Genomic DNA, 20,428 nt, shown 5'->3' with positions numbered 1-20,428 from the left:
AGGTCTTTAGTTCTCTTCTTAAAAGGGCTGTGGATGGAGGTTTTTTGTTGGGTTGTAGGGTGAAGGGTAGGAGTGAAGAAGGGGTTCTAATTTCCTATTTGTTGTTTGCTGATGATACTTTGGTGAACTACAAAGCTTCTCAAGACCATTTGACTTATCTCAGTTGGTTACTTATGTGGTTTGAGGTTGTGTCGGGATTGTGAATAAACTTGGAAAAAAGTGAACTTATTCCAGTAGGGAGGGTAGAGAATATTGATGATCTTGCTTGGGACTTTGGTTGTAGAGTGGGTAGTCTACCGTTCACTTATTTGGGCATGCCCTTGGGTGCTCCATTTAAGTCAGTAACAGTGTGGGATGGAGTGGAAGAGCGTTTCTGTAGAAGGTTGGCCATGTGGAAGAGACAATATTTATCCAAGGGAGGGAGGACAACTCCAATCCGAAGCACGTTATCGAATTTACTTATCTATCTTATGTCACTGTTGTGCTTACCAAGCTCAGTTAGACGCAGAAAAGAGAAAACTTAAAGGGACTTCCTTTGAGGTGGTGGTAATTTGGAGTGAGAGCATTTTTTTGTAAGATGGGAGTTGGTGTGCTTAAGTAAGAAGAAAGGGGGTTTGGGGGTCAAACGCCTTTCCATTCTCAATAAGGCTCTTCTTGCTAAATGGAATTGGCGTTTTGCAAATGAAAGAGAGGCTTTGTGGAATCAAGTGATTAAAGGGAAGTATGGGGAAGATAGAGGGAGTTGGTGCTCTCGGGACGTGAGAGAGGCACATGGAATGGAGCTGTGGAAAGGAATAAGGATGGATTGGGAGTTGGTGGGCGATAGGATGTTATTCATTATAGGTAATGGGCGGAGGGTGAGATTTTGGAGGGATAGATGGTGCGGGGAGTCCCCTTTGTGTGTGTCTTTCCCTTCCTTATTTTCTTTCACTGTTGATAAGGAAGCGTAGGTGGCAGATTTTTGGGACCTTTTGGCTGAGGGGAGTTGGAACCCCTGTTTTTCAAGAGCCTTCAATGATTGGGAGGTAGAAGAGGCGGAAAGATTTTTGGAGCGGCTAAATGGAAAGGGAGTAATTGAAGATGTGGATGATAATATGTCATGGTCTGAAACAAAGAGTGGAAAATTATCGGTCAAGTCTCTACTTTGCCCTAGAAGCGGGTTGTCCGTCTTTGTTTCCTTCTAGCTGCATTTGGAATGTGAATGTGCAGCCCAAGATTAGTTTCTTTACGTGGGAGGCTACATGGGGCAAAGCCTTAACCTAAGATATGGTCCAAAAAAGAGGACGGACATTGTCAAATAGATGCTTTATGTGTCTTGAGAAAGAGGAGACCATAGACCGACCATCTTCTCCTACATTGTTAAAAAACAAGGGTTTTATGAGATTTACTATTTACTTTATTTTGAGTGTCTTGGATGTTGCCTTCTTCAATTAGAGAGACTCTCCAAAGCTGGTATGGTTCTTTTGTGGGCAAAAAGCGCAAGAAGGTGTGGAGAGCCGCTCCTCTTCACATTTTTTGGACGGTTTGGAAGGCGAGAAATAGATTGACATTCAAGGATGATGTGTTGTCAATGCAGAGACTGAAATACTCTTTTGTTCTCTCTTTTTGATCTGAGGCTAAGTTGTTTATAGTTGACTGCCCTCTAACAATAGTTAATTTTATTGATTGGTTGGGCTCTAATTAAGGTTGTTTTTTGGGTCATCTAGGTTCTTTTTGGCCTTATTGGAGGTGGGTGTATAGGTATTGTATACCTTGAGTCGCCTTTTTGGCTTCTCTTTTTATATATGAAATTTTCTTTACCTATCAAAAAAAAAAGAAAAAAAAAAAAGAAAAGAAAAGAAAACATCTGTTCACCAAAGTCTACCCTTTCCTCTTCAAAATGTCTATAGTTAGAATCCCTTTACACATTACTTCCCAAATGAAAAAACTCACTTTTGTTGGAGCCTAAGAATTCCGAACAATCATTGATAAGAAAGGTTTTGAACCCCCTTTGAACCATCCCATCATAGAAAGATTTAACTGAAAACTTGCCACCCATCGTGGCCATCCACATTGCCTTATCATCTACCTCCCTATTTACCGAATGACCTTGTAAACGTAAAAGAAGTGCTTCAACACAATGTAACTCCCAGTCTTGGAAATTCCTTATGAAACGAGGGTTCCATAGCCCCCCATTATCAACCTACTCCTAGGCCTCATAGACCTAAACATCCTTTGAGGTGGCTATAGCGAACAAAGATGAGAAAGAAGTCCTCAAAGGGGTGTCCCCACATCAAATGTCTTTCCAAAATCTTATCCTTCTTCCATTGCCCATAAGATAAGAGATCTTTCTTTTAAAAGCATCCCAACCTTTTCTTATAGCCTTCCACAACCTTACACCATAACCCTCCCTCGCCTCCGAAGATCACTAACCCCCTTTATCTACCCCATACTTTTTAACGATTACTTTCTTCCACAAGGGCTCCTCTTTTGCCATGAACCTCCAACTCCACTTGCCTAAGAGAGCCTTGTTCAAAATAGAAAGATTGCGAATGCCCAACCCTCCTTCCACCTTTGGTTTACAAACTTTGAGCCAACTCACTATGTGGGGCTTATTTTCAAGAGATCCCCCTCCCCATAAAAAGTCCCTTTGAAGTTTTTCCAATCTACGACACACCCTTTTTGCAATGACAAAAATGAACATGAAATAAATAAGAAGGCTAGCCAAAGTGCTTTGATAAGAGTCAAACGTCCCCCCTTGGACAAGTATTGTCTCTTCCAAGTTGCAAGCTTTCTCTACATCCTCTCTTCCACCAAGTCCCAAGCTGTCGTCGATTTAAAGGTGGCACCCAAAGGAAGCCCAAGATATTTGGAAGGTAGCTACCCCACCTTACACCTAAGAATATTCACCAACTCCTCCATATTAAAACCCAATGAAGATGCAAAAGTTGGTCCTTAGAAGCTTCACAAAAAATCAATATGTTATCCGCAAACAAAAGGTTAGACACCTCTACTCCCTTGTCACCTCTACCTCCCACCTTGAAACCTGAAATAAAACACCCCTCCTTTGTTTTCTTAAGAAACAAGCTAAGAGCCTCCATAGCTAAAACAAATAAATAAGGAGATAGGGTATCCTTGCCTCAACCCTCTAGGGTTATGAAAGAATCCAGTTGGGTTCCCATTGATCAAAATAGAAAATTTGGGGGTAGAAATACACCAATTAATCCACCAAATCCACTTATGACCAAAACCCATCTTATCCAAAACTGCTAATAAGAAGTTCCAATTTACATGATTGTAGGCCTTTTGTATGTCTAGCTTACAAAGAATGCCATCAGAACCACTCTTTAACTTGGAGTCAATGACTTCATTGGCAATAAATAAGGACTGAATCAAAAATTTGTCTCCTTTGGACAAAAGCATTCTGAGAAGAAGAGATTACTTTTCCCACCACTTCTTTGAGTCTATTTGCTAGAACCTTGGCCAATAATTTGTACAAACTCCCAACTATGCTAATAGGCCTAAAATCCTTGAGGTCATCTGCCCCTTCTCCCCCTTTTTTGGGATTAAGACCAAGAAAGTAGCATTCAAGCTCCTTTCAAAATGCCCAAGATCATAAAATTCCTCAAAGAAGCCCAACACCTCACTCTAGACAAAGTCCCAACAACAATGCCAAATAACCATGGTAAACCCTCAGGACCAGGGCTTTGTCCCCTTTCAAAGCTGATAGGACTGAGAAGATTTCCTCCTCAGAGAAAGGAGACTCCAAACACCTAGCCTCCTCCCGAGTCAAGGATTCAAATGACAGCCCATTAATGCTAGGTTTCCAGTTGCCGTTTTCAGTGAATGGATGTTGATAAGCATTAGACACTCATTTTCAGTGAATAGTTGCTATTTTGTTATTTTAAGATTTCTGACTATTTGCAATAAACCTGTGATTTTTCCTACTGAAAGGGAAAAGGGTAAATGGACATTGGTAAACCTTTTTTTTTTTTAATCAGAAGACATTGGTTAACCATGATTGTGGATCATTTGATTTCACCATCATTAAAGAGGTTGAAGCTTTTTACTAAACACGATATTCTCCTTGATTAACATGTGTGATGGGCACATGCTTCTCAACCAAGTTTGATTCTTGAGAAAGCATATAGAGTATGGACTGAAGTTCCAGTCTATCAAAATTGAATTGCATTTCCTGCCAGGGCTTAAACTTTCGAGTGCCATCCTGTTTCATTGTGTTGTTGCTCTGTCCCTCTGCAAAACAAATTAGTTGGCCTCCTGATCAATGTTGCAGCTTCTTTGATGCCTTGGACCTTGTTCCACAGTGCAGTAACTTGCTTTAATTTTAATTTCATTATAACAAAAGGTCGGTCTGAATAGGCTTTTGGAGCTTGATAGGCTGTCAATAGTTCAGAACGAAGGTTAATGCACCTCTGGAAACTGCACAATGCTTGTGAATATTTGACTGCAAAATTTTTTTAGCGAATAATTAAATTTCCTCAGTTTATGGATGTTTGACTACAATTTGTCTTTACTGAATACTTAAAGTACCTCAAACACTGGACACTTAATTCTGAAAGTTACCATACACAATGCCCTATTGGAAAAAAGAAATTTGTCTATTTCTTCAAGATGGTATTTGTTTCTATACACAATGCCCCCTTGGAAAAATAAAATTGTTTGTTTCTTCAAGATGGTATTCTGTTTCTATACATTCTCAATAGTTGTTTTATAGGGGATAGCTGACACCATGGATTATCTGCAAAGAGAAGGCTGTTTGCTTCGTGCGGAGCATAATATTCTTGGTGAAGCGTTTCTTGTCATGGCTTCTGTTGCTGGGTATTTGCTTGCTTATTGCTGGCTGAATTTGGTTGTACATATGCTTGATGTATAATATCTTTAGCGCATTTTTGCAACTTCCTTGATAATTTTGCAGGGTTCAACAGCAGCAAGAAGTTTTGGCGTGGTTACTTGAACCTTTGAGCAAACAGTGGATACAGGTAGAATGGCAACAAACGTATTTATCTGACCCAACAGGTCTTATTCGCCTGTGTTCTGAGACATCATTTATGTGGTCAATTTTCCACACTGTGACATTCTTTGAGAGGGCACTTAAGAGGAGTGGGATTAGAAAAGGCAGTTTGAATTCACAGAACAGTTCAACAGCAAGTTTTACTCCTTTGCATCCGATGTCTTCTCATCTCTCATGGATGCTACCTCCTCTTCTGAAGGTAAGAATCTTGAGAACCTTGAACCTTCCATATTGAACTTCCTCATTCATATGGGTAAAAGTTTCACCCTGAAAAAGGTGCCTCAAGAGGAAGCATGTGAGGATGTTTTTTGTGCAAGTACGACATTGTAATTTAATGCAAATTGTCCTTGTTCATCTGCAGCTGCTTCGTGCTATACATTCTCTTTGGTCTCCTCCTGTAAGTCAATCATTACCTGGGGAGATAAAAGCTGCAATGATCATGAGTGAGGTTGAACGAACTAGTCTTCTTGGGGAAGTGAACCCTAAATTGTCAAAGAGTGTAGCAGGTTTTATTGATGGATCTCAGATTGACACGAATAAGGAGTATGCAGAATCACATGAAACTGACATACGAAATTGGTTGAAAGGCATCAGAGATAGTGGGTATGTATAAGTTATTTTTGATGCGGTGATTTGATGATTGAATCTTTTATATACTTTAATGATGTTTGTGCTGTTGTGAAACCTTTCAATGTTCAATTGACAATTGTTGAAGACTCTGAATATGCTATTAACAAGTATCCTTGAGGTTTTTATGAAGTATCTCTGAACTTTTGCAAAAGAGTTTGCATTACTTCTACACAATCAAGATCAATTTTGACTTCATTTATAAATTTTCTGTACTTAAAATCAGATTCTTCCTCTACAAATGTTATGTACTGTACAATTATACAGTGACAGTGTTTGAACGCCATTATGGTTAGAATGGTTTTAGTTATTGGTTTCAATTGTTTATTGTGGGAATACAAATGGATTCATCAGCAAGGAAACATTGTCTGTTCCACTGCTCAAGAATAATAAATAGTTTTCAAGGTTTGACAGATTAAGTCATTCAAGATGGGCTTTTTCCCTTTTTTCTTTCTTGCTTTATTTTTTTGGGTGGTGGGGGTGGAAGATGTGCTCGAATTTTTTTAATAATTGAGTTTCTTGTCAAAAGAATATAAGAGATTGACAAGCGGTTAATTTTTCCCATTATTTTTTTTTCCCTTTTTTGAGAAAACCATTATCTTTTGACCTTTTAACGTATATTATTCTAACTTTACAAAATATAGAAATGTTCTTCATTACCTTCACCAATAGGTGATTGAGGAATAATATAGGATGCTTAATTTATGAGGATGGAAAAATATAATGGCCTTTCTTCTATAACAATGGACCAGTCAAGCATGTTTTCTATTTGTATTATTTGTTATTCTGGTTCATTGAAGGGTGCTGATGCATCTCTGTGGCTCTAGGTATAATGTATTGGGCTTGTCAACGACAATTGGTGATTCCTTCTTCAAATGCTTGGATATTAGTTCTCTTGCTATAGCACTAATGGAGAATATACAATCAATGGAGTTCAGGCATATAAGGCAGCTCATCCATTCAGTTTTGATTCCTTTGGTTAAATTTTGCCCTTCAGATTTGTGGGAGGAGTGGCTGGAAAAGCTCCTTCATCCATTATTTATTCATTCTCAGCAAGCTCTTAGCTGCTCATGGTCTTGTCTTCTACGTGAAGGGAGAGCCAGGGTTCCAGATGTACATGCCATACTTGCTGGATCAGACTTAAAAGTGGAAGTAATGGAGGAAAAGCTACTTCGTGATTTAACTCGTGAGATATGTGCACTTCTCTCAGTTTTAGCTTCACCAGGACTGAATACTGGGCTTCCTTCTTTAGAACAGTCTGGGCATGTCAGCCGTGGGGACATGTCTTCCCTCAAGGATTTGGATGCATTTGCATCAACCTCTATGGTTGGGTATGTCTATAGCACATTTTTTCTTATGATTTACTGTTTACAGTGATTATGAGACTAGTTTGTGTCTGGTTTTTTCGTCATGCTGTAGATGTAAGTTTTCTTGAAATTGTGGTTCATTTGCAGTTTCCTTTTGAAGCATAAGGGTCTGGCTCTTCCACTATCGCAGATAAGTTTAGAAGCTTTTACATGGACGGATGGTGAAGCTGTGACTAAAGTTTCTTCCTTTTGTGGAGTTGTGGTTCTTCTAGCTATTTCAAGTTCCAATGTAGAACTTCGGGAATTTGTCGCTAAAGATTTATTTTATGCAATTATCCAAGGTTTGGCCCTTGAGTCAAATGCTTTTGTCAGTGCCGATTTGGTTGGTCTCTGTCGTGAGATCTTTGTGTATCTTTCAGATAGAGACCCATCTCCACGGCAGGTTAGTTGTAGTCCGTCAATGTTAAAATGTGTTTGCTTAAAGTGTTTTACAAGTGGAATGCACTTTGATTAGATGAACGTAACACAAAGTTATCAATGATTGATGTGTTGCTCAATGCTCACAGGTTTTGCTGTCTCTCCCTTGCATTACACCCTATGATTTGCTTGCTTTTGAAGAAGCTTTGGCAAAGACATCTAGCCCTAAGGAGCAAAAACAGCATATGAAAAGCTTGCTTCTATTAGCCACAGGAAACAAGTTAAAAGCACTTGCTGCTCAGAAAAGCATGAATGTGATTACAAATGTTTCAAGTAAGCTCACTTGGATATCTATAATTTTCTTTTTCATCATAATTTTAGGCTATGTTTGGCTCCTAGAAAGTATTAAGGAAAGGAAAAAAATGTTAAGAAAAATTATTTTCTTATATTTGAATATCATGAAAAAAGACAAGGAGAAAAGTATAAAGGAAAGAGGAGGAGAAATGCTAAAAGATTTTCCAGTTCATTTTTCTTAAAAAAGGGTAGAGAATGCTTGAGAGAACTGAATTCCTCATCAGTTTAATTTTCTATACTTCTACTTTTCCATGGACAATCAAATAGGAGAAAATTTTATAAATTTTTCTTATCTTTTCCTTTCCTCATATTTTTTCCTTTTTATATTCTTTTTCTTAAACTTTATGGGAATCAAACAAAGCCTAAAGCTGATCAAGTTTCTGCCTTTATATGGTCTTTCTTCCCCTTCTAGCAAGTGGGCTTTGGTTATCCAGTGGTGGCTGTGATGTTGTAGTTATTGTTGAATAGAATCTGCTGTTACTGTTGATTGATTATTTTGTTGGAAAAGAATTCATTAATCTTGACCTTAATTCTATGATTATTGGGCCTTTTTTCCCCCCATAAACTATAAGAAGAGCAAGAAAATTCCTCTTCCTTCAAATCTGAATTTTAATCTAAGGACAACTGGGTGCTGTTGAGTATTCGATTTCAGCACTGTCAGAAAAGTTTCAGCTTGTCTTGATTGAAGTTTTAAACCATGAGAACAAAGCATAGGGAAGGGTTTCTTCCTATTCAAAATAAGCAATCCTAATTGTGAATATACAGTAACTGAAATGGTCTGGAAGCATTTGAATTTATTTATTCAGCACTGATCCTTTTATCACGAATAGCTATTGTTCCCATTTCTTCTTTCCCTAATCTGGGTCAAAAACTATTGCTTAAAATTCATAAGCATTTAGCTGTTTTAGAATCATGCATGGTTTCTACAAGTTTAATTTTCAAATAGCCATTCAAATAAATGTGCTTACTAGTCTCTTGTCCTTGAAACTTTCAGCAAGGCCTCGCAGTATGGTTAATGCTTCAGAACCCAGGATTGAAGAAGGGGATTCTGTGGGATTAGCAGCCATTTTGTAAGATCTATAGTAGTGATCATCATAGAGTTCCTGTACAGAGTAAACTCAAAAGAAGAATCAAATCTTATCTCAGAAATACGGTGAAGGAGACCGCGTTTTACCCTGACCGGTGAGGACATAGAAGGTTGAATAGAAGTTACTCATCTAAAACTCCATTATTCCTTGCCTCTCCCTTGTAAATTAGGTTGGTTATATTTTTACAGTTTGGATTTTTATATTTATTTCATTCTGTTATGCAAATTAAAATAGACTCTTGATCCTGTTCTAAATTAACTAGTCGGTTCCAAAAACAGAAGCTGGCAACTGTTTTCCAGGAGTTGAAATAGATTTCTCTTATTTTAAATATTTCCCATATTTTATAGTAGTCCATTGGATGATGTTAGGCTATATATGCTCGAGGCAATGGCAGGCATTAAGCTCATTATTTGCTTTTACTTCAAAATCTAGTATGTTGTGATGAGATTTACCTTGGACTTGGGTTTATACCTTGTACTATTATGAATATTTTTAAATTCATAGTTCCATTTTTGGAATGACTAAAAGCTTGCCTAGGGCAAACCATGCCTACCCCCAAATAGGTAGCTTTCATGTGCACTTTAATATGAAGATTTGCATCCTTTTGACCCTAAAAAAGGTCTTTCTTTTTCAAGGAAAGTTAACATAGACATCTTAAGGTCCTCTTTGAGGTAACTTTCTGTTTTTAGCTTTAGCAGGGAGTATTTCATGTATAAGGTAAAATAAAATTTCTATTAGAAGTAATATTTTTATGATTTTTATATTAAATTATTTTTAAAATTATATATTTTTTTGATCAAAATTAGTCTAATAGACATAGACACTGTATTGGACTAATAAAAAAAGTTTTTAACTTTTCACAAGTTGATTCAAGCAGGGTTTTAGAAGTTTGTTGGAAAGCCTAGTTCTTGGTTATATCGACTCTTAGTACTGACCAATCTGTAATGAATTGTATGCTTAACATGTTGTTCAACAAACAACTTATGTTAATAATATAGTCAATATATGATGAGATTTATTGCACAAAGTAGATTAAATTCTCTGTTAGTATATGATGAATGGTATATTAATAGATTCATTCAAAGTTCGAAAGATAAATAAGCATAGTAATAAGTAGAAGCTTCAGCAACAAATTTTGAGGTCAACAACCTGGAACCTCTTAATGGATTCGGATTGTGCTAACTAGTTACTAGAGTTAGTTGTTAGAAAATAGTTAAGAGTTAACTCACCTCTGTACTTTGTATAAATGACCCTTCCCTGGATTCTGAAAATGTACTTCTAAATCTTTCATGGTGTCAGAGCCATTCTGGAAAGAAAATTTGCTTGAAATTTTCCTTTTCCCAAACACTATGGCAGCCCCTTCAACATCATCTTAAGCTTCACAAACCTCTGCTCTAGTGTCCTCTGAAAACTATACTCAATCTTCTCAAAATCTTCAGACTCTAAATCATGCATTATTTGTGAAATTAGACAGGAGAAATTATAATTTTTGGCATTCATAAATGGAAAATGTGGTGTTTGCCAATGGATTTGAAGAATAAATCAAATGATTGAGGCCATGCCCGCTGAAGATGACTGATTCCGATGAGGTTAATCTAGATTTTGTGGCTTGGAGAAGGTTTGATTGAAGGATCCTCAACTGGATCTATTCATCACTCTCTCCAAAAATAGCGGCACAACTTGTAGGGTGCATAGCCTTTCCATCTGCTTGGGTTGCATTGGAAAAGATTTTTTATGATTCCTCCAAAGCTCACATGTTACAATTGTGATTGCAATTTCGAACTTTGAAAAAGGGATCCTTGACCATGATGGAGTATATTCTCAAGATGAAAAGTATAACTGACAACCTAGCTGCAATTTCTGAACCCGTTTCTAATCAACACCATGTCATGCAACTTCTTGGAGGGTTAGGTCCTGATTATAACTCTCTTAGTTGCTTCAATTACTACTAGAGATGATTAGGTGAGTGTTAATTCAGGGCACAGTATGTTGTTGAAATATGAACAACAAAATTCAGTTGAAGAAAGTGTTGTTGCTTTAGCAACTGCTGCAACTACACAAAGCAGAAATTTTAATAGAAGATATCAGTAAATTGGACAAAGAGATCAAAGCTTCTACATATTTCAAGGCCAAAACCCAAATCATTATCCTGGTAAACAATTTTCTGTTGGTCTTAATCATGATGGAGGCCGTATTGGTTTTAATCCAAATACAGGTCATGGTGGAAGACAAGGTAGTTGAGGCAATAATTTCAGTAAGTCTCAATGCCAACTTTGTGGCAAGTTTGGCCACATGATTCAAATCTGCTACCATCGATTAGATATCAACTATCATGATCCAAATAACAATCAGATGTCGTCAATGGTTGCATCGCCTTCCACCTTTGGTGATCACACATATCATCTGTATCAGACTGCTAAAAATATCTTTAATGTTCAACTTTATCATGGATACGACAAGGTGACAGTTAGGAGCAGTAAGAAACTTCCTATATTGGAACTAAGGGTTTTCAATTTTCATCATGTTTATTTTCTCTCAAAAATGTCCTCCATGTTCCTCATCTAACTTCTAACCTGATTCACGTATCAAAATTTCGCTCAGATAACAATACTTTCATTGAATTTCAGCCTAATCACTTTGTTGTCAAGGATCAGATTATGAAGAAGGAACTTCGAGGCAAGCTTGAAAATGACTTGTACAAATTTCGAGTGTCAGATTCTCAAAATATTCCTGTGGTTTCTGCTGCTTATCCAATTGTTCTAGCTAATAATGTTGTTTCCTTCTTTTCTGTTAATAATGTCTTTGAGGTTTGACATTCTCGTTTAAGTCATCCTTCTATGGAGGTTGTGAAGAGAGTATTATCCCTTTGTAATATTCCTGTTAATTGTCATAAAAATACTGTTTGCTCTACTTGTCAATATGCTAAAGTCATGGTTTACCATTTTCTTTATCTCCATCTGGTGCTATAAATCCCTTTACTTTGCTCCATGCTGATTATGGGGATCTAGCACTAGTAGCTGCCACTACTGGTGCCCAATATTTCATTTTATTTGTAGCTGATTTTTCCTGATATTCTTGGTTGTACACCCTCTGGCACCCTCTGGATACTAAAGATAATGCTCTTTCAATTTTTATTTAGCACAAAACTCTGGTAGAAAATCAATTTAATACTAGAATCAAGTGTCTTGGAACTGATAGGGGAGGTGAGTTTTAAGCTTTTTCTTCTTTTTTAGCAAAAAATGGCATTGAACATCGCATCTCATGTCCTAGTACACCTCAACAAAATGGTAGAGTCGAGCAAAAAATTCGTCATGTTATAGAAAATGGTCTAGTCATATTGGCAACTTGGCACATGCTTTTATGCCTCTCAAATACTTGGCTATATGCCTTCCAAGCTGCTATATTTTTTTATCAATTAGCTGCCTTCTTCTGTCCTACACTCAGAGTTTCCTTTTCATGTTCTTTTTGTTAAGTGTCCTGCTTATTACTTGCTTAAGACTTTTGGATGTTTATGTTATCCTTATACTTGAAAGCACAAGTTAGCATATTGACTTATTATGTCTCTTTATCAGCTACGGTACCTCTCATAAGGGTTATCTATTTCTTGATTAACTCTTGTGATCAAGCTTATGTCACCCGCCATGTAGTATTTGATGAACACACATTTCCAGTTGCTTCATCTTTATTTTCTAATCCTTCTTTGTCATCCACTTCACTTGTTCTGATTTCTACACCTTTACTTGTGCCTATACTAAATCCAAGTATGGTGTCCTCTTCTAATATAGCTACTCCTCTGGTTCATCTCCTACCTCATATGCTTCACCTAGTTTATCCTGTAGTCCACCTTTAGTTCCAGCATCTGAGACTTCTTTGCCAACTCCAATGGTCAATATTCATCCTATGCTAACTCATGCAAAGCATGGTATATACAAAACCAAAATTACTCTTAGTTGATGTGGTATCTGAACCAGAAACATTTCAACAGGCTATGTAGGACCCTAACTAGCACAATGTAATGGATGTTGAAACATCAACCTTGTTATTAAGGTCACTCGTATTATCCATACTGTTGCTCTTATCTTTGGGTTGGACTATTCGTCAATTACATGTTCACAATTCCTTTTTAACTGGTGAATTGGATGAGGAGGTTTTCGTGAGTTAACCACTAGGGTTTGTTCATCCCCATTTTCCTCATCATGTTTGTAAGCTCACTGAAGTGGTTTATGGCCTCAAATAGGCGCCTTGAGCTTGGTTTACGAAGTTAAGTATGACCTTTTGCAATTGGGGGTTTCATTGTTGCAGAGTTGATAACTCAATGTTTGTCTAATGGACTGCTCAAGATATCATTGTTGTTCTTGTTTCTGTTGACGATATTCTGGTTCCTAGTAGTAGTCCTGCCTAGATTCCAAACTTATCACATCCTTGAATGCTTCCTTTGCTCTTTGGGATCTTGGCGTCCTCAATTATTTTCTGTGTGGAGATTTCTTCTTCTCAGGGAGCTCTTCATCTCAGCTAGCAAAAATATATTAGGGACTTACAGAGACTCGTATGCTTGACTCCAAATCTGCTGACACTCTTGGTAGCCTTGGTAAAACCTTATCTCAATTTGATGGTGATCCGTTTTTGGATGAGACCTTGTATCGAAGTACTATTGGTGCTCTTCAATATGCAACCATCTCTCGTCCCAATATATCTTTTGCTGTCAACATTGTATGTCAATTCATGTACAAACCCACGACTACTCATTGGATTGTTATCAACCATATTCTTCACCATATGATGGGCACTCTGAATTGTAGCCTTGGTCTCCAAGCTGCTGATTTATGTTTTTCTTGGTTCAAATTTGGTATCTTGGTCTTCTAGTAAGCAACTTATTATGGCTTGTAGTAGTGTTGAATCTGAATATCAAGGCTTAGCAGCGACTACAGCTGAAATTGCTTGGATTCAATCTATCCTACACGAGTTATGCATTCCTCAGGATATCCCTTTCATTTGGTGTAATAACCAAAGTGCTGCTCATCTGGCTGCCAACACAGTTTTCCATTGTCACTCGAAGCATATTGAACTTGATCTTTATCCCATACGTCTGTAAGGTTTTGCACAAAGAACTTCTTGTTCAGTACATTAAGTGCTCATTAGCTTGCAGATGCTCTCACTAAGCATCCTCTAAGCTCACAGTTTTTGGGATGACCAATTTTTCTCTTTCGATGAAAGTTGTCATTGATAGGTCTCATATGTCATTTAAAAGTTAAAACAAGGAAATTTTCAAAAACAAAGAGCGTGAAGAGATTTTTTTAAGAGTTGAAAAGTAATCATGTTTTCTTGTCCTTATTTTTAAATTTTGTTATAAGTTAAAAGAACTTAAAAATATTTTTTTTAATATTTTATAAAAATAAGAGTGTTTCATCAATTGTTTTTAAAAATATTTCAGAAAAATGAAAAATAAAAAAATTATTTGGATAAATTGTTTTTAAAAGGAATTTTTCTAATTTTGATTTTATAAAAACATTTTAGATTCAACCATATAATATAAATTAAATTTAATTCAAGTTTTATTAAAAATAAAAATAATTTTTTAATTACAAATAAATTTTAAAAACAATAGTTTTTAGTAAAATACGAATAAATATATCATAATAAAATCATAAATTATATATATATATCTATATATATATATATATATATATATAGATATATATATTAATTTCTCAATATTTTCCTTCTATTTTTAAAAATGAGTTCTTTAAAAGTTGTTTTTTATTTCAGACTGAAAAAAAAAAACAACCACCAAATTATATTATGAGTATTTTAAAAACACTTATTTATTTATTTTTAAAAAGAAAAAATATATTTTTTAATCACACATTAAATTTGAATTTGGTTCATATATTCCATATAAAGATATGTATATTCTATATAAAAACATGTACATTTTATTGGACTTCAGACCCAACATCAAACCTAGACCAAAATCACAAGAAAGAAAACATATATATAAAATATTTCCTCCAGACATGTCATTTCAATATCATATTTCCTTACAAAATAATAAAAATTATTAAAAATACTTTTATAAATATTTTATGTCATGTAAAACCCATACCGAATATGTAAAAATGTGAAGAACATAAAACATCCAATGCAACAAAGACTCAACTTCGGGATGCAAATGCAAAAAGCAAGAAAGCATGAAGATTTTTCAACGTTGAACAGTTGCTCTCTTTCATCTTCGGATGTACCTACACAACACTGGTAATAGCATAAGAACGAAATTCCTTTTTCTGATAAGAGGTAGAATTGCAAGAAGAAATAGTTATGGTATAACTGATCTCACTCTGCATAGTCTTCTCCTAACTAACTATACCATAAATCTGGTCCCAAACTTGTCTAAAGATCAGGAAATAGGTATCTGTCTCACATGATGCAGAACTTCTACTGTATGATTCATTCACATCAAAGCTTCAGAGTTTCAAACCAGAACAGGACTACATGGTTTTAATTCAATGGACAAAAAACATCGTAGTGATGAATCAATTTGAACATATTTAACACCAGAGTTTAGATGCCAGTAGACCAACACTAAATAGTTGACTTGGGAAATAATCTCCACCCTTAGCAAAGCATAAATTTGCCCATAAAGTTGTCGAGAAAATAAAGTTGAAAAGTTGAGTTGATAACAAGTACATCACACATTATATCACTATTTTCACATGAATCACTTAAGAAAACAAACGCAAACATGAGGATTAGTAAAAGGTCCCTTTCAGAGAGAGAGAGAGAGAGAGCAACATGTTTGTGAAGGTGCAGATGAAGAGAAAGAACCTATGGAGTTTCATTGTTGCTTGGGATTGGCTTTGGGCCTGTCCTCGACTGCTTAAGTGGAAAGCAGAGAAGACCTTCTTCCAGTGTAGTGACATACTGCCCTACATGAGATAGAATTCAAAACTTCAGGACCTAGGGGCCAAGTGAGAGTCCTAGATATATAGTTAAGCAAAAACAGGGTGACATACAAGAATTAGCTGGCTTGTGTGTTCTCTTCAAATCTAAGAATGCAAGCAAACTATACCATGAACTAGTATGGGTAAAAGCAAAGTGAAAGTTAAATTAGTGACCTAAGATCAACTAAGTCCATCCATTGGGCCTGTTTCTAGATCATAGTCAATCAGCAGGCTATGAACTGCTATCAAAACCCCAAACAAATCAAGCAGCAAACCTAGAAACTCTGTGAGAAACAAGCTGCTATAGCCAACAATAATTTCACCATTACATTCAGAAGTTAAGCCATCTCAAATAATCCTCCGTGAAATTCATCTTAAAGCAAATTTAAGAAGCAACTGGTTTGACCAAGTTGAGATGCAGCAGAATTAGAGGTTATTGAATTAACTCCAAAACATTCAAAACAGCTTGCAAGTTGAGAGTATCATCAAATGAAAACAAACATAAAAATAATATAGGGTGCCACAATTTTCTTTTACTGTCTAGCCAAAGTTAATCATGTGATAAAAAATCTTATTCATAAAAATGAATCTTTACGGTCTAGCCAATGTTAATCAACTGATAAAGGAACGATACAACTGTGGAGCCTTTTTACAAGTTATTCATTCTCTTCTCAACAACACAAAAACAGTACCTTGATTATTCTAAGCTCCCAAAGATAGAAGTTGTAATGAAGAGAAGAAAATTGAGCTTGTACCTGCTGTCTCCATTCAACATGGTATTCAAGAGAACTAATGATCATATTTTCTAGATTTTCAAGACGACCTTAAGGCTGAGTTCTTATCCATTGTCCAAACAAAAGATGGCATGTCTGATCGGGGTCCTGAAACAGTCCTATAAATATAAAGCTTCTCAACAGGGTATTCATCAGGGCTCGAATCAGGATGTCCTTGCTCAGCAATGACCTCAACATTCAACCTTGGCATCTTCTGGCCTAGCAGTTTACAAGCTCTGTAACTCACTTGACATGCAGACATCCAAAGGGATCGCATTGTCTCCAGCTTTGCTGCATTTGCCAAAAGTGCTTTGTCACCAAAAGGGCAATCTCTAATCTCCAGTTTACGGAGGCTCTTACATCCTGACAAAACATGGTGGAGACCCAAATCACTGTCCCCAGCAAAAGCTAGGGAAAGCATCTCAAGCTTTTTGCCATGGGACCCTATGTACTCAAATACACGATCAGTGAGGAGACCAGAAAGTGAAAGGCGCTTGAGATCCTTGCAGTGCTCAACAATGGCCCCAAAGCCCACATCCAGTGGTTCTTGGGTAATATAGTCGGGACGGAAGCGTTCAATGATGCATAGACGAAAGCGAGTAAGGTTGGGACGGTTCCTAGCAATAGTAGATAGGGCCACATTGGACATCCGACGACAAAAATATAGAACCGAGTGAAGCTTGGGGCAACCTGCAGAAACTGATACAAGGCCTTGTTCCGTTAAAGAGACATTTGGTTCCTGACCAAATGGATCAGAAGGAAATACCCTCAATTCTCGCAGGTCCTTGCAAGATTCTGCAAGGGCAATAAGACCAGTGTCTTCAATATAATCCAGTACCTGCCAAGGTTCAAGTTAAGGTGAAATGGAAAAAGGAAGAACAAGAAGCAGAAAAAATGGAAAAATATGCCATCTGAAGACAAATAGAAGCAGCTTTCAACAGATCAATGGACAGCACAGAATTAGATGTCACATACCCACAGGCGCTGCAGATTCTGGCACTGGCTCACCAGCTTGATGAGTTCTGGGCATTGGATGGGTGCATCACTTAAGTTCAGGGATGTAAGTCCAAAGCAAATAGGGTAGAGAGTTGGAAGGTAGGAAGGGACCACATCCCGTAAACCACATAGTCTCTTAAGCCCCTTGCAGCCTGAAAAAGCTCCTGCAAGCTTTGAATATAGATCAGGATGGACTTCCTTCGTGTGCAAGCCTGAACCCAGCTCAACTAGCTGAGGGGCCTTCTGGAGGAGGTTGGGTAGCAGGTCAAGGGGCACTGAATGGCTCAACTTGAGAGTTTTCAGATTTGGGCACCTACCAACCAGGCGCTCCAGGGCAGTGAATCTAATCTCCGAGCTTAGTGAAGTAATATTAAGCGACTCCAGGGATGTATAAGAATCAGGAAACTGGCTCAGCCAATTCCCACTCACATCATCTACTTCACTTTCTGACAAGTCCAGCTCTTTCAGGTTCCTGTATATTTTAACATTAAAGTCAACACAAAGCAGGTTAAAAATTCTAAAAATCAAAGCAAACTCTAATAGACAGCCAAAATAAGGGAAATAATAAAATAAAAAGACTGCATTTTTAACAAAATCTCTGCTACAACAGCAGCATTAATCCCTTATCATGTTGACAAATAAACCACCCAAAATCTAGTGCTAGTAGAGGATGAATTTCTAACAGTTCCCAATCAATTCTCATTTCTGGTTATACAGAACCTCCCACATTACTAATAGAAAAACCCCAGGAAAACAAGATTCCAGGAATTCCATGTTTCTTCCAAAAATGGGGCTTCTTCCTTAACTTATCAACTTCCAGATACTTAGGTCTACAGAACCTCATGACTACAATATAAAGCATCCACACTATTAAAAACAAACACAAAAATGTGTCAGCTCTGGCATTCCGACTGTGGTTGAAAATAATGGGTGCATGTTTAGCATTCTGTCTCGAAGGGGTAGAGAGGAGAAGTCACCCTGCAACAGGAGTCTACTGCCTCATTGGAATCAGGAGTTGGGTCTCATATCATCACTCAGTAAGCAACACTTATAAATAATTGTAGTAATATGTATTAACAGAAGAGAATATAGTTGAGGGATTCAAAAAGAACCCACATTATCCAAGGAGCAACCATCCAAAACCAAAAGCAACCCTACACTACAGTGGTCCTACGACAAACAAAAGAAGCCAAAGGAAAAGCAAAAACTGACAGTGACTAGATCTCCATTAACCAAAGCAAGAGACAGATATTCAGAATCATGGACCCTCATTGTACCAAAAAGTTTAATCCTATAGCAGGTTATGAAAACAAGGTTTTTAACAAATTACCAACAAAAATGCAAGCTAATCATAATAATGGGGTGGGATTGTATTAGATGAGGTGTAAAAACACATTAGCTTTGAAAAATAGGAAGAAAAGTAGCAAAATCCTTTATAAAATCTCAGTAATTATTAAACTTTGCAACAAGTAAAAGGTATCTTTTTCCAGTTTAACAACCAAATTCTAAAAACGGAATTCCCTTTGGTTGCCAAGGAAAGAGCATTTCCTTACCTGGGAAAACAAACACATCAACCCCCCATCCCCTAACATTTACTTGGCCTAGTAAAATTGAACTCTTTTTCCCCTATTTTTTGAAACCACAACAACAGAAGGCGTAAGCGTCATAATTTGATTTACTTTCTTCATTAGCATTTCCTCTGCAACTGAACTGAAATTTCTAATAAAACACAAACGAACCTGCAGTTAGCTGCAATCGTCGCCAACCCATCAGTGGAGAAGCCTTCACAGGAGTACATAACCAAAACCCTAAAATTCTTAAACTTCTTCGCAATCAACTCCAACGCCTCGTCACTCACCACCATCCTCTTCAGCCTCAGCTCCTCCAACCACGGGTACGCCTTCGCGAACGCAGCAATCCATGGGTACGCATAACCGCCCCACTCGTGCGGAACCAGATTGAAATCCGCGAAGTGGGGCTTACCTTTCAAGGACACAGATCGGAGCTCCGGAAAGCGACGGATCGCGATCGCAGGGCTCACGGCATAGCAGTTCCCAACAAATAGTCGCCGGCGGCACCACCTCTCGATGTCGTGCCATGATTTGCACACCAATGAGACCGAGTTCCGGTCCGAGTCCGAGTCTATAAACGAGAGCACATGCTCTAGAACCTCCTCAGGAAACGAATACCCCATTCAAGTCTGAATCTTCAAATCTTCTTCACTAGATATGGATCTAAAACCACATGCACTGACTAGTTTATAAAGAAAGAAATCAAAAGATTTCAGTCTAGCAAGGCAGAGACAGATCTGAGAAGCTATCAACGAATTCAAAGAGAGCAGAGCAAAACATATAGAAAAGCTAGAGAGAAAAAACTCAGAAACAGGAAGCCGCAACGTTGAGAGAGAGATTAAAGTGTTGTACAGCTTAAAGAGAGCTTCTCAGGCACAGTTGTTCAACAGATACAGATCTTAAACGCCATTAACGAGCTCAGAGAGAACATTCAGAGAAAGAGAAAAGGAGAAAACCTAGACAGAGCAGGGTCTTGTGAAACTGAAAAAGAGTCCCTCACGACAGAAACAGATACCAGACGCCACTGAGGAGCTCAGAGAGGGGTTTTAGAGAGAGAAAGTGGACGCTCTAGAGAGAGAAGTTTATAGAGAGAGAGAGAGGGGGGAGGACAAAGGGATAAGGATTTGTGCATGAAGTGTAGTGGTGCGGTCAAATTTTTTGACTAATCTAACTGAGGTCAATGATTGGATGCATGATCGACGGTTCTGAATGATTGCTTCTTTGACGACAGCCGTCCGATTAACGGCGTGAACCATGTTTGGCGTGGTTCGGTTCGGCCCCTTATCTTTCCGCCACGAAGCGCAGCCACATAAAGACTGCTGCTGACGTGGCTCTGATTTGACGCC

General features: G+C 37.5%; 2 protein-coding genes across 6 annotated transcripts in view; one reads left to right on the top strand and one right to left on the bottom strand.

The window, feature by feature from the left end:
• LOC100258918 (protein HASTY 1) overlaps nt 1–11,754 on the top strand; it is a 34,886-nt gene extending 23,132 nt beyond the window's left edge. Inside the window, exons 16-23 of one of the 3 annotated variants that reach the window (XR_787469.3) lie at nt 4,715–4,818; nt 4,916–5,210; nt 5,373–5,614; nt 6,466–6,969; nt 7,093–7,387; nt 7,512–7,695; nt 8,711–8,898; nt 11,432–11,754. Coding sequence is in view for 1 of the 3 variants with exons in the window: in XM_002272891.4 (XP_002272927.1) it covers nt 4,715–4,818; nt 4,916–5,210; nt 5,373–5,614; nt 6,466–6,969; nt 7,093–7,387; nt 7,512–7,695; nt 8,711–8,790 (1,704 nt within the window). In the remaining 2 variants the exon portion in view is untranslated. Of the gene's footprint in view, nt 1–4,714; nt 4,819–4,915; nt 5,211–5,372; nt 5,615–6,465; nt 6,970–7,092; nt 7,388–7,511; nt 7,696–8,710; nt 9,135–11,431 lie in introns of those variants that run through there. The other 2 variants (XR_787468.3, XM_002272891.4) reach the window with 2 other exon arrangements.
• A 3,022-nt stretch (nt 11,755–14,776) lies between these two features.
• Nucleotides 14,777–20,428, bottom strand: LOC100264085 (protein TRANSPORT INHIBITOR RESPONSE 1). Of its 3 annotated transcripts, none has more exons than XR_009467576.1 (4): nt 19,251–20,216; nt 17,491–17,983; nt 16,498–17,353; nt 14,777–15,053 (listed from the first exon to the last, which is right to left on the bottom strand). XR_009467576.1 is itself a non-coding variant. In XM_002272814.5 (3 exons), exons 1-3 carry the CDS (start codon nt 19,703–19,705, stop codon nt 16,556–16,558), a joined length of 1,746 nt encoding a protein of 581 aa, XP_002272850.1. In that variant the 5' UTR covers nt 19,706–20,428; the 3' UTR covers nt 16,293–16,555. The 3 variants fall into 3 exon arrangements, 1 of the variants encoding a protein (XP_002272850.1); XR_787470.3 differs by having other exon boundaries at nt 14,851–15,727; XM_002272814.5 differs by lacking the exon at nt 14,777–15,053 and having other exon boundaries at nt 16,293–17,353; nt 19,251–20,428.

The sequence above is a fragment of the Vitis vinifera genome, chromosome 14 (genome assembly GCF_030704535.1).
Source record: "Vitis vinifera cultivar Pinot Noir 40024 chromosome 14, ASM3070453v1".
Lineage (NCBI taxonomy): Eukaryota > Viridiplantae > Streptophyta > Magnoliopsida > Vitales > Vitaceae > Vitis > Vitis vinifera.
This window is presented reverse-complemented; position numbering and strand designations above follow the sequence as displayed.

What these genes read in the sequence shown, in the direction of transcription:
- LOC100264085 (XM_002272814.5), bottom strand. Translation starts at nt 19,705, where the DNA reads ATGGGGTATTCGTTTCCTGAGGAGGTTCTAGAGCATGTGCTCTCGTTT. An exon ending in ACGATTGCAGCTAACTGCAG is followed by an intron (nt 17,984 to 19,250) that starts GTTCGTTTGTGT and finishes TAAAATATACAG; the next exon opens with GAACCTGAAAGAGCTGGACT. An exon ending in AGAATCTGCAGCGCCTGTGG is followed by an intron (nt 17,354 to 17,490) that starts GTATGTGACATC and finishes GAACCTTGGCAG; the next exon opens with GTACTGGATTATATTGAAGA.